This window comes from Cotesia glomerata, linkage group LG7 (assembly GCF_020080835.1).
Source record: "Cotesia glomerata isolate CgM1 linkage group LG7, MPM_Cglom_v2.3, whole genome shotgun sequence".
NCBI classification, from domain to species: Eukaryota; Metazoa; Arthropoda; class Insecta; order Hymenoptera; family Braconidae; genus Cotesia; species Cotesia glomerata.
In genome coordinates, this window is record NC_058164.1 from 9,661,751 (window position 1) to 9,681,681 (window position 19,931).

Genomic DNA, 19,931 nt, shown 5'->3' on the forward strand with positions numbered 1-19,931 from the left:
TTGACCGATTTTGACTGGCTTGACGGTGATCGACGTAATTTTTTTATGCTAATAGCTGATTAGATTTTGAAATTGATCGGTGAAGCCGTTTAAAAGTTATTCCAAAAAAGGTCGGGGTTATGTTAAAAAAACACTTGTTTCCAACTATTTTATCAAGGATATCTCGAATCAATCAACCGATTTCTACGTTCTTGGCGGCGATCGACGCGGTTGTTTGAGCTCTAAAAATTATTTTATTTTATCAAAAACGATCCGAAAAGAAATATCGAAGTTATGTCAAAAAAACACTTTTTTCGGTTTTCTTTCGTTCACGATATCTTTCGAATCAACCGATTTTGACCGGATTAGTGACGATCGGCGTGGTTTGAAAGTTATTCCAAAAAAACCACTTTCAAAAAAAATTTTTTTCTTATTTTTTTTGAGATTTTTCAAAATTTCTCAAAATCTATCGTTCCGAATCGGTTCAAATTTACAGGAAATCTAAGTTTGAGGAAACTCTTTAGAACGCCGTTTGGTAGGTTCCGATCGGTTTAGTCGTTCAAAAGTTATAAGCGATTCACATACTTACACACACACACACACACACACACACACACACACACACACACACACACACACACACACACACACACACACACACACACACACACACACACACACACACACACACACACACACACACACACACACACACACACACACACAGACATAGTGACAACATCGCAGGGGTAGTCAGGGAAGCTTCCTATGACCTCAAAAAGTCGAGATCTGATGAAAACTCGATTTTTGCAAAACGGGGTGAAAACAATAACTTCCCGATTTTTGAAAATCTTCGATTTTCTTAGCAGGAAGTTAAAAATAATAAATATTTTTTTAAAACTTATAATTTATGCAATTGAATGTATGTTTAACATTGTACTGGTGAAAATGTAATATCTGTGTTTATTTCTGTACAAAAGTCTCGAAAGCCATGTTATATGATTTATGTGCATTTAAATCTCTTATCATTTATTTTCGACATTTCGCCGGTGGTGGTTAAATATTAAACGTGCACACTGAATGATGTGAATCTGAAATTTTAGTTTATGCAATTAATACTGCACGAGTTTAGACTAATTGAACTTCAGTGATTTTCACATTAATACCTAACATGAAATTTCCATTTGGATTTAAATAATCAGAGTTGTAGTTTAGAAAACTATTTTATTAATAATTTAAATGGATTAAAACATGGAGTTAGTATAATTTTCTGAAATTATGCGAAATCTTTAATTTTACCGATGTTATAATTAAAAAATTACTGCATGAAAATCGTCAGAAAGTTAAGATATACTCAATATAATTTTTATTTTAGAAATTAACTTAACAAACTAATTTTTTGTTATTAAAAATAATAATAATAATAATAATAATAATAATAAAAACTGACAGTGTTTAAAAATTAACCATAAAGAAAAATAATTACCCTGAAAAAAAAACAATTTAAAAAAAAGAATAGGTAAAAAAAATCATTAAGTACTTAAAAGGTAAATAAGGCACTTTTTATTGAAGATATTGTATGCGTGGCAATAGGAGAGTGCGAATAAAAGAGAGGAGAGTGCAATTACAGAGGGGGTTGGAAGAACTATTGATTGTAGCAAAGTTCCACCAGTATAATACAGTAGAGAGTACACTGTTGTGTACACCAGGCAACACAGGGAAATGTTGTCGGATGCATTGTCACCCCTCTACGCCCCTTTTTATTCCCCACTCTAAACTCTGACTATTATTCTCTTTATCACTCTCCCGTATATCTGTATCGTGATCTTCATCTACATCTACCTCTACATCTATATAGTACTACATAGTACATACTAGCACTATGCTCCTTTGGTTCTTCTTTATTCTTCGTTTTCTTGTTACTTCCACCGAGAGGATAGTCGAGGAGAGATGAGTCGAGAGTTGGAGCTTGAAGCAGCTCCGGATAAGTACCGCGGTTGAAAGACACGCAGTCACGTTTTTTTTTTTTTTTAAATAACCTAACCCCCTGTCAAGCAGTCAAGTGCGTGTTATTTTCAAATGAGACAGACATTTTGCACAATAAAGTTCGTTAGTCCTCCGGGAAATTAGCTTATCGTTTACAGTCTTGCTTAAACTTTGCGCGGTTAAGTATTCGTGGGTGAATAGAGAAACAGTTACGCTGAAAATAACTGACAAACTTTTTTTTAGATAAATATCTACGGAAAAACTAGTTACTTCGTTATTTCCGTAAACAATGAGATCAAGTGCCAATAACAGGAGAGATATAAGTTTCTCGAGTGTTCATAGGATGAGTTCATTTGGTTTTACTACTGCATAATAACCATCAACCGTAAAAAAAAATTTATGCATAAATTTTTATTTTGTTAAAGTAGGTATTACAGTGGAATAATTAATTATTTCTTCACCATACCAGTTTTTAATGCGGCCGGGATTCGAACCGTGGTCCTCTTTTATCTAAAGACACGGTAGTGCTCGCGCTAAGCATACCCTTAGCAATCTTTAAGTAGTCTAGACAATTATTGTATTTTTTAAAACACCATTTAAAAATTAGTTAACGATTTGAGGGTTAAAATCATTTACTATAGAAACACAAATTACAGTTCAACTCTCGGCTGGAAATTACAATCAAAAATTTAAACTCCAACTTAAACAAACATGGTTGCAGTAATAAAGAATTAAAATATTTATAATGGTGGAATATGTAACCTGTCCATTTTTTTTCATTAAAAAATAAAGCTGGTCATTGGACAAATTCCAACTTTGCGAGACACTGAAGCCACTTTTTATTAATATTGTATATGCTACCATCGGAGATTAATGTTCTACTCGACGTATCGATCGGTAAACATATGGCACTATTTGAAAACAGTTTTTATATGACATTTTACAACATAAACCTCGTAAAAATCAATTCTTACTAGAAAACTACCTAACTTCATTTTAGTAAATTTTATGTGAAAGAAAAAAACCGACAATATATAATTTGAACAAAAATCATTTCATCCATTCAATTTTTCATAATCAATATTGAAATCCGGGAAAAATTTAAGTAAAGTCACGTGGCTCAGATTATATAATACATTCTTAACAAGACTTGGTATGCAATATACGGTCTTATTGAAAGTGCGCCATAATCTCCGACTCGTGACGTTCCTTTAGGTCTGTCAGAATCTCTATTATTGTGAATGTGTATCGAAAATCACTATTTATGCAGGAAAAATTACCAAAAATTATGAGTTACGAAATTTCAAACAAAGTTTTTTTTGAACATAATATTCTAACAGAATTAAGATAAATATTACCATTTTTACAATATTTTCAATAAAATCAAGATATTATTATTATTTTATAAAAAAAAGAAAAGTTAAGTGATTTTCTATTAAAATTCAATAATAATTTTTTTTTGTTTTTCCAAGCTTAGATGTGCACAAATATTCACCGTGAGTTGTAAACATAAAATCTAAGGTTAATTAGATTAATCAGTGAAAACAGTCGTTGAAAACGAGTTCGTTAAGAGGAATCGTGTGGTCAGTACGGGGTCCTATTGATTTTTAATAGAACGTGCAACCCCATAAAGTGCCGAGTGTAGAGAGTAGAGGTTGACCGTGCAGTGAGGTGGGTGCAAACCGAATATAAGGGCGAGTATAAAGTTTAAGTCAACCCTACTGAATCATGTAGTCTAGCTCTTGCTCTCCTTGTTTATTTTTTTTCCCCTAATGTGTAAGACCCGTTACATGCTCAAATCTTGTACACACATGCACATATAATTTATATGTATACAAATATGAGCATGGCACCCTTGTAATAGAAACGAATGGAAACGTAAACTCACCCACCCTTAAAGCATCCAACGTCGAAAGCCTGCCACGACATGTCATTTGGTAAAGGCCATTGCCACCACTAATTTTTAGCGAGTGAATCATTCCCTTTACTTTGAGTTACAAATACAAAGTCACAGTCATCGCATTATATTCGACACGATAATACCAAATGAATAGAAGTATATCAGCGATACCAAAATAAAACCGTTGGTGGTGTTAGTGAGCTTCTGTTCTCTTCCAGCAATGATACCAGATACGACAATCGGTAGTCACGTGTTTTAATTTTTCACGTTGACGATTCGCATTGAGTGTTTTTGGTATAATTGGTATTTCAATGCATTCATGTACTTCATATTCACACTTTTATGCCCATATATATAATATAATAAAGGGTTATATACTCGTCGACAGTTGACGGTTCTCTGTATGCCACTAATTATTTTATTATTTCAATCGCCTTCTGTTCTTATTGATCACGTTTATGTTTTTATCCCAACTATGACATGAGAGCCCACTTTTGTTGTTTTAGTTTTTATAACTATTTTAGTTTTTAATTGGTCATCAACAGGAGGTGTGTTAGATTTTTTATTTACACGTATTGTGTCTTCCAATTCATAATTGGTTGTTCTCTTTCTTTTAGCTTATTTTTAATAAAGGGAATATAATTAATTGAAATTCTGGCAAAAGCCCACTGGAGGTTCGTTAAATATTAATGAGTTTGATGAATGGAATTCTCTGATTTCATATTTTTGTATTCATCCCTTTGTTTGATGGGGTGTATATATGTATTATGACTGAGAAATAACTCGAGTATCGAGTTCAATTGAATTCTCGAATATTTTATTTATTGAAAATATTAAATTTTCAGTAACAGTTAAACATGCATAGCTCAAAAATAGTCAGCATTTTTAAATTCAACATCAATCAATTAATTTTTTTTCCGGTATAAATTGGACCGAAAATTTGAATTTTGAAGTAACTGATATAAAAAAAAAAATACTATGTTTGATTCAAGATAAATATTCTGCTATTTTCTATACTTAAAAAAAAAAGAAAATTTCAATACTTTAAAAAATTTGATCTTTTTTAAAGATTTTTTTTCTTTTTTAGGTATTTCAAATGAAGAAACTAGTTTTTGAAACAAGAAATACAAAATTAATAAAAAAAAAAAAAAACAAAGTTAATCAATTGAAATAGAATTTTTCTTTAATGAAGAACTTGGTTGTGTTAATATAGAATAATATAGTTATGAATGATAAAAAATATAGATTTTTTGAGTCAAGATGAGAATCGTCAAGAAATTTTTGAAGCAAAACAGCTGGTTTGTTTCAAAATAATTTTCTTGAATAACGATAATTTTTTTATGAGTTTATTTGTTTTGTTTTCTTTAATTGAAAACTAGTTTTTAAAAGTTTACTACTCACAATATTCAAATTTACATTGAAAGAAAAATTTAACGATTCAAGAGAAAAATTCTCGAACTGAAGACACAAAAAATTATAATTACCGACAAACATTACTTTTAGACTTCCAATATTTTATTTGCGAACCAATTACTTCCAACCAAAAAATTTAAAATTCAAATACATATCAATCTCTTTTCCTATTTGCTTCATCAAAATAAAATAAAATACTTTCGCAGAAACTACTCAATTAGATTTTTCCAATCGAAAAAATAACAATTTTTTTCTTTTTAAATTTCGATTTGTTTGCTCAATAGGAAAACAATAACAGTCAACAATAATAAAAAAATAAAAGTACATATTCTATTGAACTAGCATTATTCATGGCTCTCTTTATTCTTCGCTATGAACTCTATAGTATAACCTGTAGTTTTGTTCTGTTGAAATAACTTGACGATCGGTTGCGATTTCCCACGAGACACATCCCCGTTCTGTGTTATCAGAGTGCCGATGTATAGAGATGATTCAGGAGACGAAAACTTTCCATTTCGTAATAAATATTAGTATATACTACTAGTAGATGTTAATAATATAAATAGTAAGTACCGGTACAGTAGATCAATTTATTGGCACAGTATCGATCTGCATAGACTATTACCAATACTAATACTCATACTGACAATATAATAAACGGAAAACAAACTGTAGAGTATAATTATTTCCAAACAGGAATAAGAAAGGATCTAAAAAGATATTACATAGATCGTTGATCTTCTATTGCTCGTAATCACACAACAAAACATAACTACGAACGTAATAATGTTTAATTTAAAATAAAAAGATAGTTAACACTAAGTGGTAATTGTGTTGTTATTTCCACACCCAAGAATAATCTTACGCATATATATATATATATATATATATATATATATATATATATATATATATATATATATATATATATATATATATATATATATAAATTATAAACAAGCTGTCATCAACGTTCTGACGTCACAGCACAATAAGTAGAGATCGAAACTTCACGGACAATCAGTTACTCTTTGCTATAAACGGAAAGTTGCCCCACTACACTATTTATGTGTATATTTGCAAACTGAGTTATATTTTATACACATGCGATGTACACATATTAGTGTGAATACTTGTTATGTATATGCATTACCAATCCATCCAGAAGCCTTGTAGTCTTGTTCGACGACAGTTTCGCTTTGACCGCGATTTTACTTCTATTCAATCTGTACTTTTTTTTATATATTGTAATATTTTATAATTTTAAATTGCAATTGAATTCTGGCTCTGGCTTATTAAAACTTTCTGCACGAATTTATTTTTAACTTTATGTAAGTTTTATTTTTATTTATGTTGGATAATACTCTATTTTTATAAATTTATTGTGTGGAATGAATAGAATCTGTTTTTATTATTGAAAAATTTTTTCAACACGAATTATTGAAGGCTTTAATGAAAAATTTTTGATAAGATTGAAGTTATTCTTTTTATATTATAACAGTCCTTTCAAACTTTTTGCCTTTAATTTAATTTAAAAACTTAACCTGAATTTTATAATCATTAAACACATATACTAATCCACAAAATTAATTGGCAAATATTCAATTAATCGATTTTTTTAACTTATTAAATTATAATTTATACTCATAATTTATTATACGTTAATTCATAGTTTTTCATTTTTGTATCGTTGTAAATAATTCACTATAATTTTAATTGAGATTAAAGTTTTTATAACGTGCCAAGAATACTCAGACTTAAATTCAAGGCTAACTATTATAAATTTGAATTATAATATCTATAGACAAAATACTAATTAACAAATTAAAATTGAAAACAAAGTATTTTCCGAAACTATCTTTTTTTTTTTTTCACATTTAAACTTTGAAATTTAACATCAAGTATAAACCAATTTTATCCCTATTTAAGAAAAAAATGAATTAATTCCTCAGAAGTTAACAAAGTTTTAAGAATCTAAAATAAAAATATCTTGATTAAAAAATAATCTATTTTGATTAATCTTATCAATTAATTAGTCACTCAGTTAAGTCGTTTTCATGCGCTATGACAAAAAAAAATGATATTGAAAAATTCTATCGTTATAACTATGACATTAAAAAAAAACTTGATTTTTAAATCGAATGGAATTTGCTTGAACAAAGAACAGTTTCTAAGTGCAAGAATTTTTTTATTTGATTTAAGATGATCGAATTTTTAAAAATGATGTTCTTGGTTCAAAATTTTGTCACTTGAATGAAATAAATTTTTTTTTTCATTAAAGTTAATTAAAGGTAACTGGTACAGTTTGCTTACGTCTAAAATTTGCAAAATTTCCTTATAGTTTAAATAATTAAGTGTTAATAGTTTAATTACGAAGTTTACATTAAAAAATAACTCTTAATTAATAAAACATTTAATTCTACCTAAAACGATGAAAATTAATTTGATATATTAGCATATTAACATATCGATGCGCCGAACAACAGGATACCAATAAATTATTAAACCAAATATTTACGTAAATTGAAACAAAAATAATTAATTTGGATGACAAGTGACTAATTATCAATTATATTTATACTCGAAAAACATTTCTCAAAATAAAATAAAATAATAAATCAATGGATTGAATAGCTTGAATATTTATTCCTGCAACAAATTGATCGCACTGATAAATTACTCACCAACCAAATACACTGATAATAATAAAAACATCAAAGCTTCTACTATATAAAAGAGGAGGGATAGACGATATTAAATGATTAAAACCGTAAATGATTAAAGCCGACATCGGTAGAATTTAAAGAGATATATCTGTGACAAATATTTGTGATGGAACCAGAGCGGATGTCTGTTATGTTAAATGCGCTAGATCGGTGTATTTCAAAATTCCAGGCGGGAAATAGCAAGGGGAAATTATACAAGGAGTAGGTATAGATAGAAGTGGGGGGGGGGGGCGAATTAAAGTTGAGGCCAATCGCCGAAATTACAGTCAGTGGCAGTCCCTGTTCCCTGTTCCATTCGTGGAATGGTAATAACGTCACTACTGTTACTGCTACTGCTGCAAGTTATAGTTTCTGCTCACCCTCACCCTCACTTACTCCTTCACCCTCTCTACTGACGTCGCTATAAATATAGGAAGCCGAAGCTGTACGTGTGTCGTGTCGATGATGTACGTACACTTTCACTTTCGAATCAGGAAGGACATTCAATGCCAGCAGACCTAGTATAGATGATAATATATAGTAGTGTGCAAAACTACCCTCGCATATCGCGCGAAACCTACCAGGGTATATATTGATCGACCAAACGTGCTATAAGGGGTCTTACGACCTTAACGCTTGGCTTCGCATGCGACATCTACTATTATACGGCTAAATGTTACTTCAATATTCCGTCAATTTTATCTTTGCTATTTATCTGAGCTTACTTTTACTTTACTTTCAGACTTTAGCTCAATCCGATATTTTAAAATAAAATTTTATCTTCACTGAAGTTCAAAATTTCATTACCTGATGTAACGTGTGATATAAACTCTAAATGCTGCTTTATTAAAAGACGGACTGAAGTAGCTGAGCTTGAATGTTTTTTGCTCGTATATAATATTAGATTCCCCGAAAAATGCTTCGTATATTAAAAAAATTAACTTTATTGAAGAGAAAAAATTTTGAATCAAGATAAGCATAAAAATTCTTGAGCTATAAGTATAATGTTTTGTCTTTAAGATCTAATTTTTCTAAATAAATTTTTTAGTTTGAGTTTTTTTCTTGCCAATCAAAATTTTTATAATCACCATACGTCGATAAATTTTAGAGTTATTTATCCAAGTACAAAACGCTTTTTTTTGAAAATTTTTATTTATTTATTTGTAAGCAATTTACGATTGAAAATTTCATTTATTATTTAACTTCCAGAAAGATACTAACATGTTAGGATATTTAAAAAGTTGGGAGTTTACTTGTTCAATAAATTCTTTGGAATTTATTCATAAGACTTTTTAGAATTTTTTTCTCTTATTAGCTCTAATATAAAAACAGAAAATTAAATCCTTTAAATAATTTTTAGACATAATTAATTACAACTCAAAAACAAAAATTCTCAACCGCGTTTTATCAATTTTGAATATTAAATATTGCTGAAATCATTGCAAATAATTATTTAAATCTAATGTAACTTGAAAAAGAAGCAATCTAAAGACCAAATGACATAATGTATTTTATATAAGACAGAATCTAATTATTGCTTTCAATTTGAACAAAAATGAAAAAAAGATGATAAAGTGAAAAATTGCTTTTAGTTCTATGAGAAAAATACAAAAGAATGTAATTATCTTTTGTTCAGTGGATAATTAACGAAATAAATGACGTCAGTAAACTACGTAGATACTGTAAAAATAAATATAAATATAATAATTATTTTTAATATAAATAATATAAATAAAATGATTTAGCTTAAAATTATTACCGTCATTATCATTTTTATTTATCTCAGTAACTAACTACATCTCAGCTCCTCATTTGATATTTATTAATTCCTCGTTGCCTGTTTTTCCGTAAAATCTCTTTCCGCGTTAATACGATATTGAATAAAAGCGAAAAAATAAAATGTCACAAGCTAGATAATGTATTTTTCACAAACTTGTAATTTTTTTTTTTTTTAACACAGACGTTTTAAAATTGCCTCTTACTCTGTGAAAACCAGAAAGCGCATTAATTTCGTTTTCTTCTGTAATCTTACACATAAAATATACCCTGCTTTGAAAAATAAAGAGAGCTTAAAATATACGTGCAAATATATCGTAATTAACTCAAACATTTTTTATTTAAGATTTAAAAATGATATTCGCATTAAATTAAGTATAGGAAAAAATTATTTTAAACGAAACTTGGAAAGATTCAATTGTAAAAAGCATAAATAGTCATTAGTACAATTTTTATTCATTTATTTAATTCCTAAGCGTTTTATTATCGAATTTTCCTGTTCTGTAAAATAAAAGTAAAAACGATTTATCGCACACAAATTATTGCTACACATATACATTTTATTAGTTTTTTTTTCTTATAAGTCAGAGTACAAACTAATATTTTCATATTTCAGCAAAACAATGTGCAACACATACACATATTTATGCACATCGAATCAATATTTTACTTATTAATTTTTTAATTCATACTTTTTTATTTAAACTTATATTTATCATACAAAACCTCATACGTTTAATATTATATTATTATACAAGAAAAAAAATGTGGGTGGAAATATAAAACGCGATATTGCATAGAAAATATGATATCTTTTTTCCTGCCAGTGTATGACACGGCGATGCTCCAGTCGAGTCAAAAAGTACGACAACCAGATTATCTTGTTTTGATTTTCTCGGATGTGATAAAAGTGGGCGTCATTTAGCGACTCGAGAGGGCGTAAAACTTTTTTACCATCTATAACTATATCTACTAGTATAATATTAATATTAATATAGTATCAGTTATCGGAAAACCCAAGTTGTGTATAAAAAGTTCGTCGCTTAATTTATGCTAACTCATATAATTTATTCAATAATTATGAAATTATATCAATTTTGTCCGATAAATTAACTGAGGTGCCAACTGATCAATTTTAGTTAATAAATAAGATTTTGTAGTTATAAAGTTAAAATTAATAATAATTTTGTGAAAGTGCATACGCTTTTATTTATTTTTCGCAATAATTAGATTAAGAAAAATTTTATCATCCTTAATTGTAGCAATAATTTTTTAATGAAATTCAAAAGTTATTTTTTTGTCAAAACATTTTCGTTTTTTTAATTATTTGTAATTCTAAGCATTCAAATTACTTTCAGAATAATAAGATCATTATAAACAATTATAGATAGTTATCACTACGCAGGGATATAAATATGAATGCAAGGGAGTCGTCTACACGGAAAAAATGAAACCCGACTGGTTCGTTTTCGGCACCAGACTCAGTCGTGTGCAAGAAAAAATGGAAGAAAAATTAGTTTACACCAGACTGAGTCGTGTGCGCACCCGAATGAGTCTAGTGCAGCACAGGACTCAGTCATGTGCTGACTAGACTCATTCGGGTGCGCACACGACTCAGTCTGGTGTAAAACTAATTTTTCTCACCTCCGGGCGGAAAGCGCCAATTTTTCTCCCGCTGCGCTAAACGAAAATGCCGCTTTCCGCCTCCGTCGAGGAGAAAAATAGTATACACACCACGGGCAGTAAATAAGAAAGCCTCAGATCACATGTTTATTGACCTCGGCTTCGCCTCGGACAACAATTACATGTGATCTGAGACATTTCTTATTTTACTGCCCTAGATGTGTAATATACTATTTCTTCCATTTTTTCTTGCACACGACTGAGTCTGGTGCCGAAAACGAACCAGTCGGGTTCCATTTTTTCCGTGTAGTAATGGTTGATTAAAACTAAATAGATCAAATGCATTATAATTATTTAATAGTACATAATTATAGGGTAAAGTTAGTCTAAAAAGTAGTATACAAAATTTACATTTACATTTACGTGGATGACATAAAATGTAACTTAATTATTAACATCTAATGTTCATTTTTTATTAATTATAAATTTCTTTTATCTAAAGAAATCGATACCCATCTTTTACTGTACAGAATATTTTGTTTCTCGAAATTGTTGAAATTAATTTTATTATAAATAAATCTTCTATTATTTTATGACCTTCTAAAATGTTTTGTAAGGTTGCAAAAAATTATTTTTCAGCGGTGGTACTTTAACAGTCGGTTGTATAAATTTATAAACCCGATTTCCCAAAAGACTTTTTATGTTTCCAGAACATGTACCTCGGGAAATAATAAAGATAAACCCTTTTCTTGTTTAATTAAAAAGTAAAAATAGCGTAACGCAGATCAGAATGAAGTAGAACAGAAAACAAATATTTTCTTTTTTTAAATGAGTATTATTTCATTTTATATACTCTATGTTTAAATTTTCCCTGTCAAGTTTTTTTATAATTCTCACAATAAATTTTTATTAGTACGAATGTCTAAATTACTTCATTAAAATCTTCTCATACATAGACAAAAAAAATTGTGTAATTAAAATGCTTAAAGAAGAAAAACTTCCACCTTTTCGCCAAATTTTAGACGACAATAAAAAACAAAGTTTGAGATATCAATTTCTCGTCGAGTAGCGTTCGCAAAACTTTTTAAAGATTTTTCAAATTGATGAAGAGTTTACCGAGGTATCTTTTTCAGCTTATGAGATACGTCCTTTGAAAGCGCGATTATCGATTTAAGAATTTATGACTAATATAATAACATTATCGTAAAATCTGAAGTTATTATCAAACACTTGTGATCTTATTAAAGAAATCCGAGAGCATTCCAAAGTATTTTTTAAGTCTGAAGTAAAGCAAATAAATTATATAAACTATTATATTTTTTATAGATTTTATCTCAATTTGAGCGTTTTGAACTATGGCAAATATATTATGAACTACCAATAACTCTTCAAATATTGTAATTGACAATACTTACAAGGGATACACTTTAATGTTCAAAAAGTTGGTTCCTAATTTCTCATAAAACTTAAGAGACAAACTTTGTCAATTTATTTACAAACCCCTCGTTAATGAACTATTTATAAAAGTTTAATAGAACTCCATTTGTAATCGATCTTGACATTATTTAATTTATTTTAAAAAACTTTTTCCGTTCAATCAGGTCACACAAGTTTATCTAAAGTTGTTTGTGAAATCCTTTTGTCCGGGATTACTTTTATTTCATTTTGTTTTTATTTATTTTGTTTTATTTTATCTAACTTCTATTCTACTCTGTTCATTTTGTTTCCAGATACATTTCACTCAGATTTAAATCTGGCGCATTGAACGCATTCTTCCATTGAAAACCGCGGTCATTCAAAATGAATGAAAATAAATCCATTATATTAAATTAGCGAACAACATAATGAAATGCAATATTTAAATCATTATCATCATAATCTTACACATAACACACAACTAACTGTACAATATATCACTCGATTATTTTTAATATTTTCGATATCTTTTATAAATTTCTCCTACCAGTTTTTAAATTCTTATCTTCTCAAAACGTAAATATACACATTTCTTCACATACCTGTTATATATATACATTTATATATATATATATATATATATATATATATATATATATATATATATATATATATACACACAAAAGATAAGATAAGACACACTAATTTACATCCATCAAGACACTTTTGTCGGTAAAAACAATCAATACCACACGCATTGTCTCACCAGTCTGGATAATACCACTTAAGAGTATCAATAGTTCCTCTAATTGTTTTTTTATATTTTATCCCGGGTAATTTTGTTTGTTAATTATTATCATTATTATTATTAGTGAATGTGTTCAAAATTGTGCTGTATTATGGGTTTGTTTTGTACGCGAAACACCTACAGGTAAAAATAACACAACCGATAATAAAGATACTTATCAATGTGTAATTGCGGTTATCAACTTGTTAAAAGTAAATCAATGACACTTAAAACTTGTAACTACTTTTACTATATATTGTTATCAACTCATATTTAACCCTTCAGGACATGGGTTATGAGATTTTTTCTCACGCAACAACATTTAACATAATGGATGTCGCTGCAGTGCAAGTGAGACACTAAAAAACACCCATGTCCTGAAGGGTTAAAGTAAAGCTGTATTGAACAATATTTTAAGGTTATGGTTTATTTCCAATTTCCGATTCTGGTTCTTTAAATCACGGGGAAAGAATGATTTGTTTTATTAAATGTGATTATTAATGACTCAAATATTGTCTCAAATAGTTATACTGTCGTTTTTATAATAAAGTTGTGGACTTTATAAATCGATCAATAAATTATAAAGTTTGAAAAAAACTTAAATAATAATTAAAAAAAAAAATTACCAGCTTATTAGAAAAATGAAAGTATATTACACATTGTTCAAAGCAAAGTTTCGCAAGCTGAAGTGTGAAAGGTTAGAAATTGTATATGATAGATTAAATTTATAGTGGGAAACTTTATTTTTTTTTTGATTTTTTGATATATAAATTTTGATGGCTATCCATACTTTATTATACTATTGAAAATTAGGTTTATAACATATAGTTATAAATGTTAACTGACATATAAATCTGTAGAGTTTTTTTTATTTTTATTCCGCTGTAGTAAAATGTTTTAAAATATATCGATAATATTCTGATTTAAATGATAAGAGATTATTTAAAAAATTCCATTTTTTTTTCAAACAAAATGATACTTATATTAACCACAAAAATAGGTTCTGATTGTATAGTAATTATTAAAACACTTATGGAAAAATAAACTTGACTCAAGAGAAGAAATCTTGAACCACGAAGATTATTTTGAAGAAATTTCTGGTTTCAAATACAGTAGAAAAATTCTTGAAACAAATAAAATTTACTTAAATCAAGAAAAATCTTGGTTGAAGGATTTTTCTGCTTGATTTAAAACAAAAAATTCTTCAAAATAATTTTTTCAGTTGAAGATTTTTTTCTCTTTGATCAGACCAACTTTTTTATCAGTGTAGAAAAAAAATAAGACATGAAACTTTATATGACTCACTAGCTGATTGTAAAATTCAATTTTTTTTATTCAATCAATCTTCACTCTCAATTTAGTATTGTTGTGTTCAATTACTCCAAAGAAGTAATTTTTAGAAAAATTTTGCGACTCCAAGAGACAACTGAAGATTAACTCACGATTTTTTTTTTACAGTCTATAGATATAGTGAAAAATATTATTAACGATTATTTTAACAGTAAATAAAAAATAAACGATGTTTTGATTATGGAAATAAATAGTATTGTTATTTTTGTTTCAGGTGAGTCATTATTATTGATCGAGCAATTATGAAAGCAACGATGCCCAGGTAAAATTGTTGATACTCGCCAATATTTTAATTTTTATTTTTTAGTAAATGTAATATAACATAACTGTCACTTTGTAGAAATATTAAACCGAGTTCTAATAAATGTCAGGTTGATACAGTTATGCATCTAGGATGTGTTTCATATTCCATGAATAATTTACTTATAATAATTTAAATTTTAGAATTTTGCAATCAATGTTTATAACTAAATTAGTTTTTAGTCGAAGAAATTGAATAGTAAATAAAAAAGTGATGACATTAATTCATTAGTATTTATTTTAAATTAATTATTTCCAAAGTATTATATCGAAATACTGAAAACGACAGGTTGATTACTAATTTAATTATAAATTGTAGTTGTTAGATAATTATTACAATAAATGCTGATGTAGAGGCAATTTAAAATTAATATGTTTACGAAATATAATTTATTCTATATATTTTTAATATTCATTCTTTTTAATTTATTGTCTGATTTCCGAGAGATTTTATTAACACAAGATTACAAGACTGGAAAACTAATATGCATATAAATAAGTAAAATTAAGTCAATTCTCGTTGGTACTGTAAAAAAATAATAAATTAATAATAAGCCACGGTTGTAACAAAAAAAAAAAAAAAAACAGTAATTGAAATGGCTAAATCACAAAATAATTCGGTCAATTACAAATCATGACATTAAACAATTACAGTATGTATTATCTAAAGATTACAAAACATATTGCGTACAAAGCGTAATAATTTCATGAGAAATAAGAAATGAGAAATGAAACGGATCCTCAGGAACAAGCATGGAAAATAATACCCGAGGCTTAATTATTCTCCACTTAACATATAATGTCGCTCAATGTGTTTCTACCGCTAAAGTATTACGGCTTTAATTACTGAAAGAAAAAAAAAAACGTTTTCCTCACGAGAGAAAGGCACCCGTCTTATTCTTATTCTTCTTTTCCAGAACTGAAAGGGACAATGTTATTCACACTTCCGTGTTTACATTCAAACAAGCTCGCAAAAACAATAAAACAACTACTAAACATCATAATATAATTCATAAACAAATATTTGTAAAAAACACTCAATGCTTTTACTTACATAATTTTTATCACAAAACTACAAAAAAGTTTTACATTGATAAAAAAATTAACTTGATTCAAGAAAAATAATCTTGAACTAAGATCATTTTTAATAATTTCTTCCTTGAATTATGTAAAGAAAATTTTGAACCAATAAAAATTCACAATATCAAAATTACAGACATTCGGAAATCTTTAGGGATTCTAAAAATACTAAAAACATTATGAAGAAAAATTAATACAAAAATTCTTTTTATATAAATTAAAAAAAAAACTGTCAGAGCATAATTTTTTAAAAATATTGAGTGAGCACTAATTTGTGTTTTAAAAAAAAAAAATTTACCAAGTGTTTGTTCATTTCTGTACCATGGAAATTTTTATGTTGGGTTGATTCAAGGTAGTCTGATTTTTCAAAATGATCCTGATTCAATATTTGATGGGCTTAAATCAAGATGATATTTTCATTATCATATTAATACTATTGATTACGTGAAAATTTTTATGGACGTAGATATAGCAAAAAAAATCTATTTTAATAAATTTATTAATGAGCAATATTCGCGAACAACCCGCTCTAGTTATTCAACAGGTGCAGCTAGTACGTGATTATGGTTAATTAAATATTAGTTAAAATGAGTCTCAGTGATAATCCTGAGTTAGAATAGCCACCGGGATGTTAATATGGTCATCAGTTTCATTTAATTATTTTTTCATTTTCTCTGTTCTCTGGCAGCCTAGTCCTTCCCACACTGAAAAAATATATATGCGCATATATGCTGACAAAAATACATATACGTCGCACATATAAAATATATACGCCACATACTTTTTTTTTGCCCCCGTATATGCGGCATATATTTTTTTTTAGTACGGGTTCACAATCTTTTTTTTTGCTCATCCTTCTACTTACATTACATTACTTATCCATTCGTTACACTGTGAACTTCACATTCCTCTATCGTGAAAAAATCCAATCACGGTCATTATGGTGATAGTATATATCATCATCATCATCATCATCATTATCATTAAATCATTATGTTATTAAATCTAATTTTAATTAAACATATCGAAATACTCTTTATTGCTGTAAAGTATAAAATGGTCAAGAGTTTAAGTGGCAACCAACCGCGATAAAATCGGATGAGCCGTTCAAAAGTTATAAGCGGTTCACATACTTTCACACACACACACACACACACACACACACACACACACACACACACACACACCGTGACAACCTCACGGGAGTGTCAGGGAAGCTTCCTATGACCTTCAAACGTCGAGATCTGATGAAAACTCGATATTTGCAAAACGGGGTGAAAACGATAACTTCCCGATTTTTAAAAATCTTCGATTTTCTTAGCGGGAAGTTAAAAATTTTTACTTAGTTTATGAGAGGGGCCGTTATTCCAGGGACTGTCGTGTACTACTCTTCCCTGTATGACTCAATTTTTTGTAAAATTTTTCAGTTCAATTAAATTTTTTCTGATTCATTTTACCAGAAATTTATCACAATTTAAAAAAAAAAAAATTTTTTTCGCTACAATTTTTTTTTTCGAGTGGTCCATTATGTCCCACATATCACATATTGGCCCAAAATATCATAAAAACATTACAGAGGTCGTAACTTGAGGGAAATTAAAAAAAAAATTTTTACCTAATTTTTGAGGGGGGCCGTCGTGCCCCAGGGGGGCCTTCGTGCCCCAGGTTCCCCTATATGTATTACATATGTCTACATCCCAACATTTATATTTTATGTTGTAAGTTAATGCGTTTATATAAATACATGTCCGTATATCTATGTCTATATCTGTATATATACATATTTACTTAGATAGTAATATCAAGTCGAGATCTACTCGGTGAATGGTACGCCTCTACTCAGTACTGACTAGGTCAGTCAGTACGACGTTGCACAATTGTAGGCAAGGTCATTTCCCCGTAGTTGCATGTTTCAAGTCCCTCAGAGTGGCCTTTACACCGACTAGACTCTTCGTTCTTCATGAATAGTTTTTATTTTAAATTACTAAAAAATTATAATGATTATTATAATTATAATTGCTTTTTTAATTTAATTAAAATAAGTTTTATTTTAATTTTTTTGTTGACTTCTGATTTGCTTCATTGACATTGGAATATATTTATAAATTCTAATTTATAACAGATGATAACGATAATAATAATAATAATAATAATAATAATAATAATAATAATAATAATAATAATAATAATAATAATAATAATAATAATAATTTTACAATATTTTTATTTCTAAAGACTAGTCTGTATTTTTATATATATTTTTTTACAATTGTAAATTGACTATGTTTATGCCTGGAAGGAATACAGGCTAACAAAAATTATAAATAATTAGAGAAAATTGTGCAATAGACTAGATAGCCAATAACAATTGTAAGCATAGTCAATTTACAATTGTAAAAAAATATATATAATAATAATAATAATAATAATAATAATTTAGAGAAAATTTGAGAGCCAAATTTTGAATAAAATACTAGAAACATCAAAAATCTTAAAAGACTTTTTTCGAGAGTATTTAATTCTCCTCTTGTCAATTTTTTATCAGTAAAAAACTAGAAGTTTTATTTTGTACAGATTTTCAAAACAAATAAAAAAAAATTTTCAAATGTTTCCAACGTAACACCTGTCTAATAGTCAAATAATAATTATAATATCAATTTAATATTTGTACACATATTACTAAACACTTTGATAAGAAAATAACAAAATCCACCTGTCACCCAAAGAAAGTTTTTAAAAACCCACCGTAATATTAATCCTAATATAAAATTAATTATGATTAAATAATAATAATCTCTTAAAGAATGGATTTGACGCATTATTATTCAAATGAACGAAAATTTATTTAACACTTCAAGACACAAATGTTATAATTTATAATAAATAAAACAACTGAGAGAAACAAATGAATAAATAAAAATATATTAAGATTAAAACACATATAATGGTGACGCCTGTTTGTGAATGGAAAATAATTTCCACACTTTCTGGCCTATTAACGACCACTTCCTACACGATTTAAAAGTGCTGATCTGAGCGTAAAGCGTAATACACAACACGTGGGTGGTCAACCGAATGATTTTAATAAACTACTCAATATATACCTCCTGATAAAATAATAGCGCGAATAAAATTAATCCTTGGAACTTGCAAAGCCAGACATGAAACTCTAATTATAATTAAATTTCTAATTGTTAATCGCTAATTATTAATTACGCATTAACATCAACACAACTCTCGTTTATGAAAAATATATATATTCCCACAGGGTTAATTTGTTTTAAACTTTGAGTTGAGAGTAAAGTTGAAGCGAAATGAAATAGAGAATAACTAAGGGAAACTTTTAAAATGTCATCGAATTAATTCAACTGTAACTTCCAGCGGTATGTTGTGGAGTTAAACTAAACATTTGAAGCTAATTAGCAAAAGGCAAAAAAGTACATACAAAATGCGACATGCAAAATACTAAATAACTAACTAGTTAGCTAGGAAGCTTGAAAAAAGTACAAGGTACACTGATAAAAGAATTTAATACGGAGTACTAAACTGATTTAGTAACAAAATTTTTATTCATTTATTTGAGAGAAACAAATATTTTGTACCCATCAATATTATT

The 19,931-nt window shown here is 28.1% G+C and overlaps 1 protein-coding gene across 4 annotated transcripts in view; it reads left to right on the forward strand.

Annotated features, from left to right (window-relative positions):
- LOC123269792 (IQ motif and SEC7 domain-containing protein 1) overlaps nucleotides 1–19,931 on the forward strand; it is a 142,357-nt gene that overhangs the window by 51,370 nt on the left and 71,056 nt on the right. Inside the window, exons 1-2 of one of the 4 annotated variants that reach the window (XM_044735633.1) lie at nucleotides 6,508–6,609; nucleotides 15,150–15,197. The exons of 2 other annotated variants lie outside the window; for them this stretch is intronic. In XM_044735633.1, coding sequence (XP_044591568.1) covers nucleotides 15,178–15,197 — 20 coding nt within the window. In that variant the 5' untranslated portion in view covers nucleotides 6,508–6,609; nucleotides 15,150–15,177. Of the gene's footprint in view, nucleotides 1–6,507; nucleotides 6,610–13,682; nucleotides 13,730–15,149; nucleotides 15,198–19,931 lie in introns of those variants that run through there. One more of the 4 variants, XM_044735631.1, reaches the window with a different exon arrangement.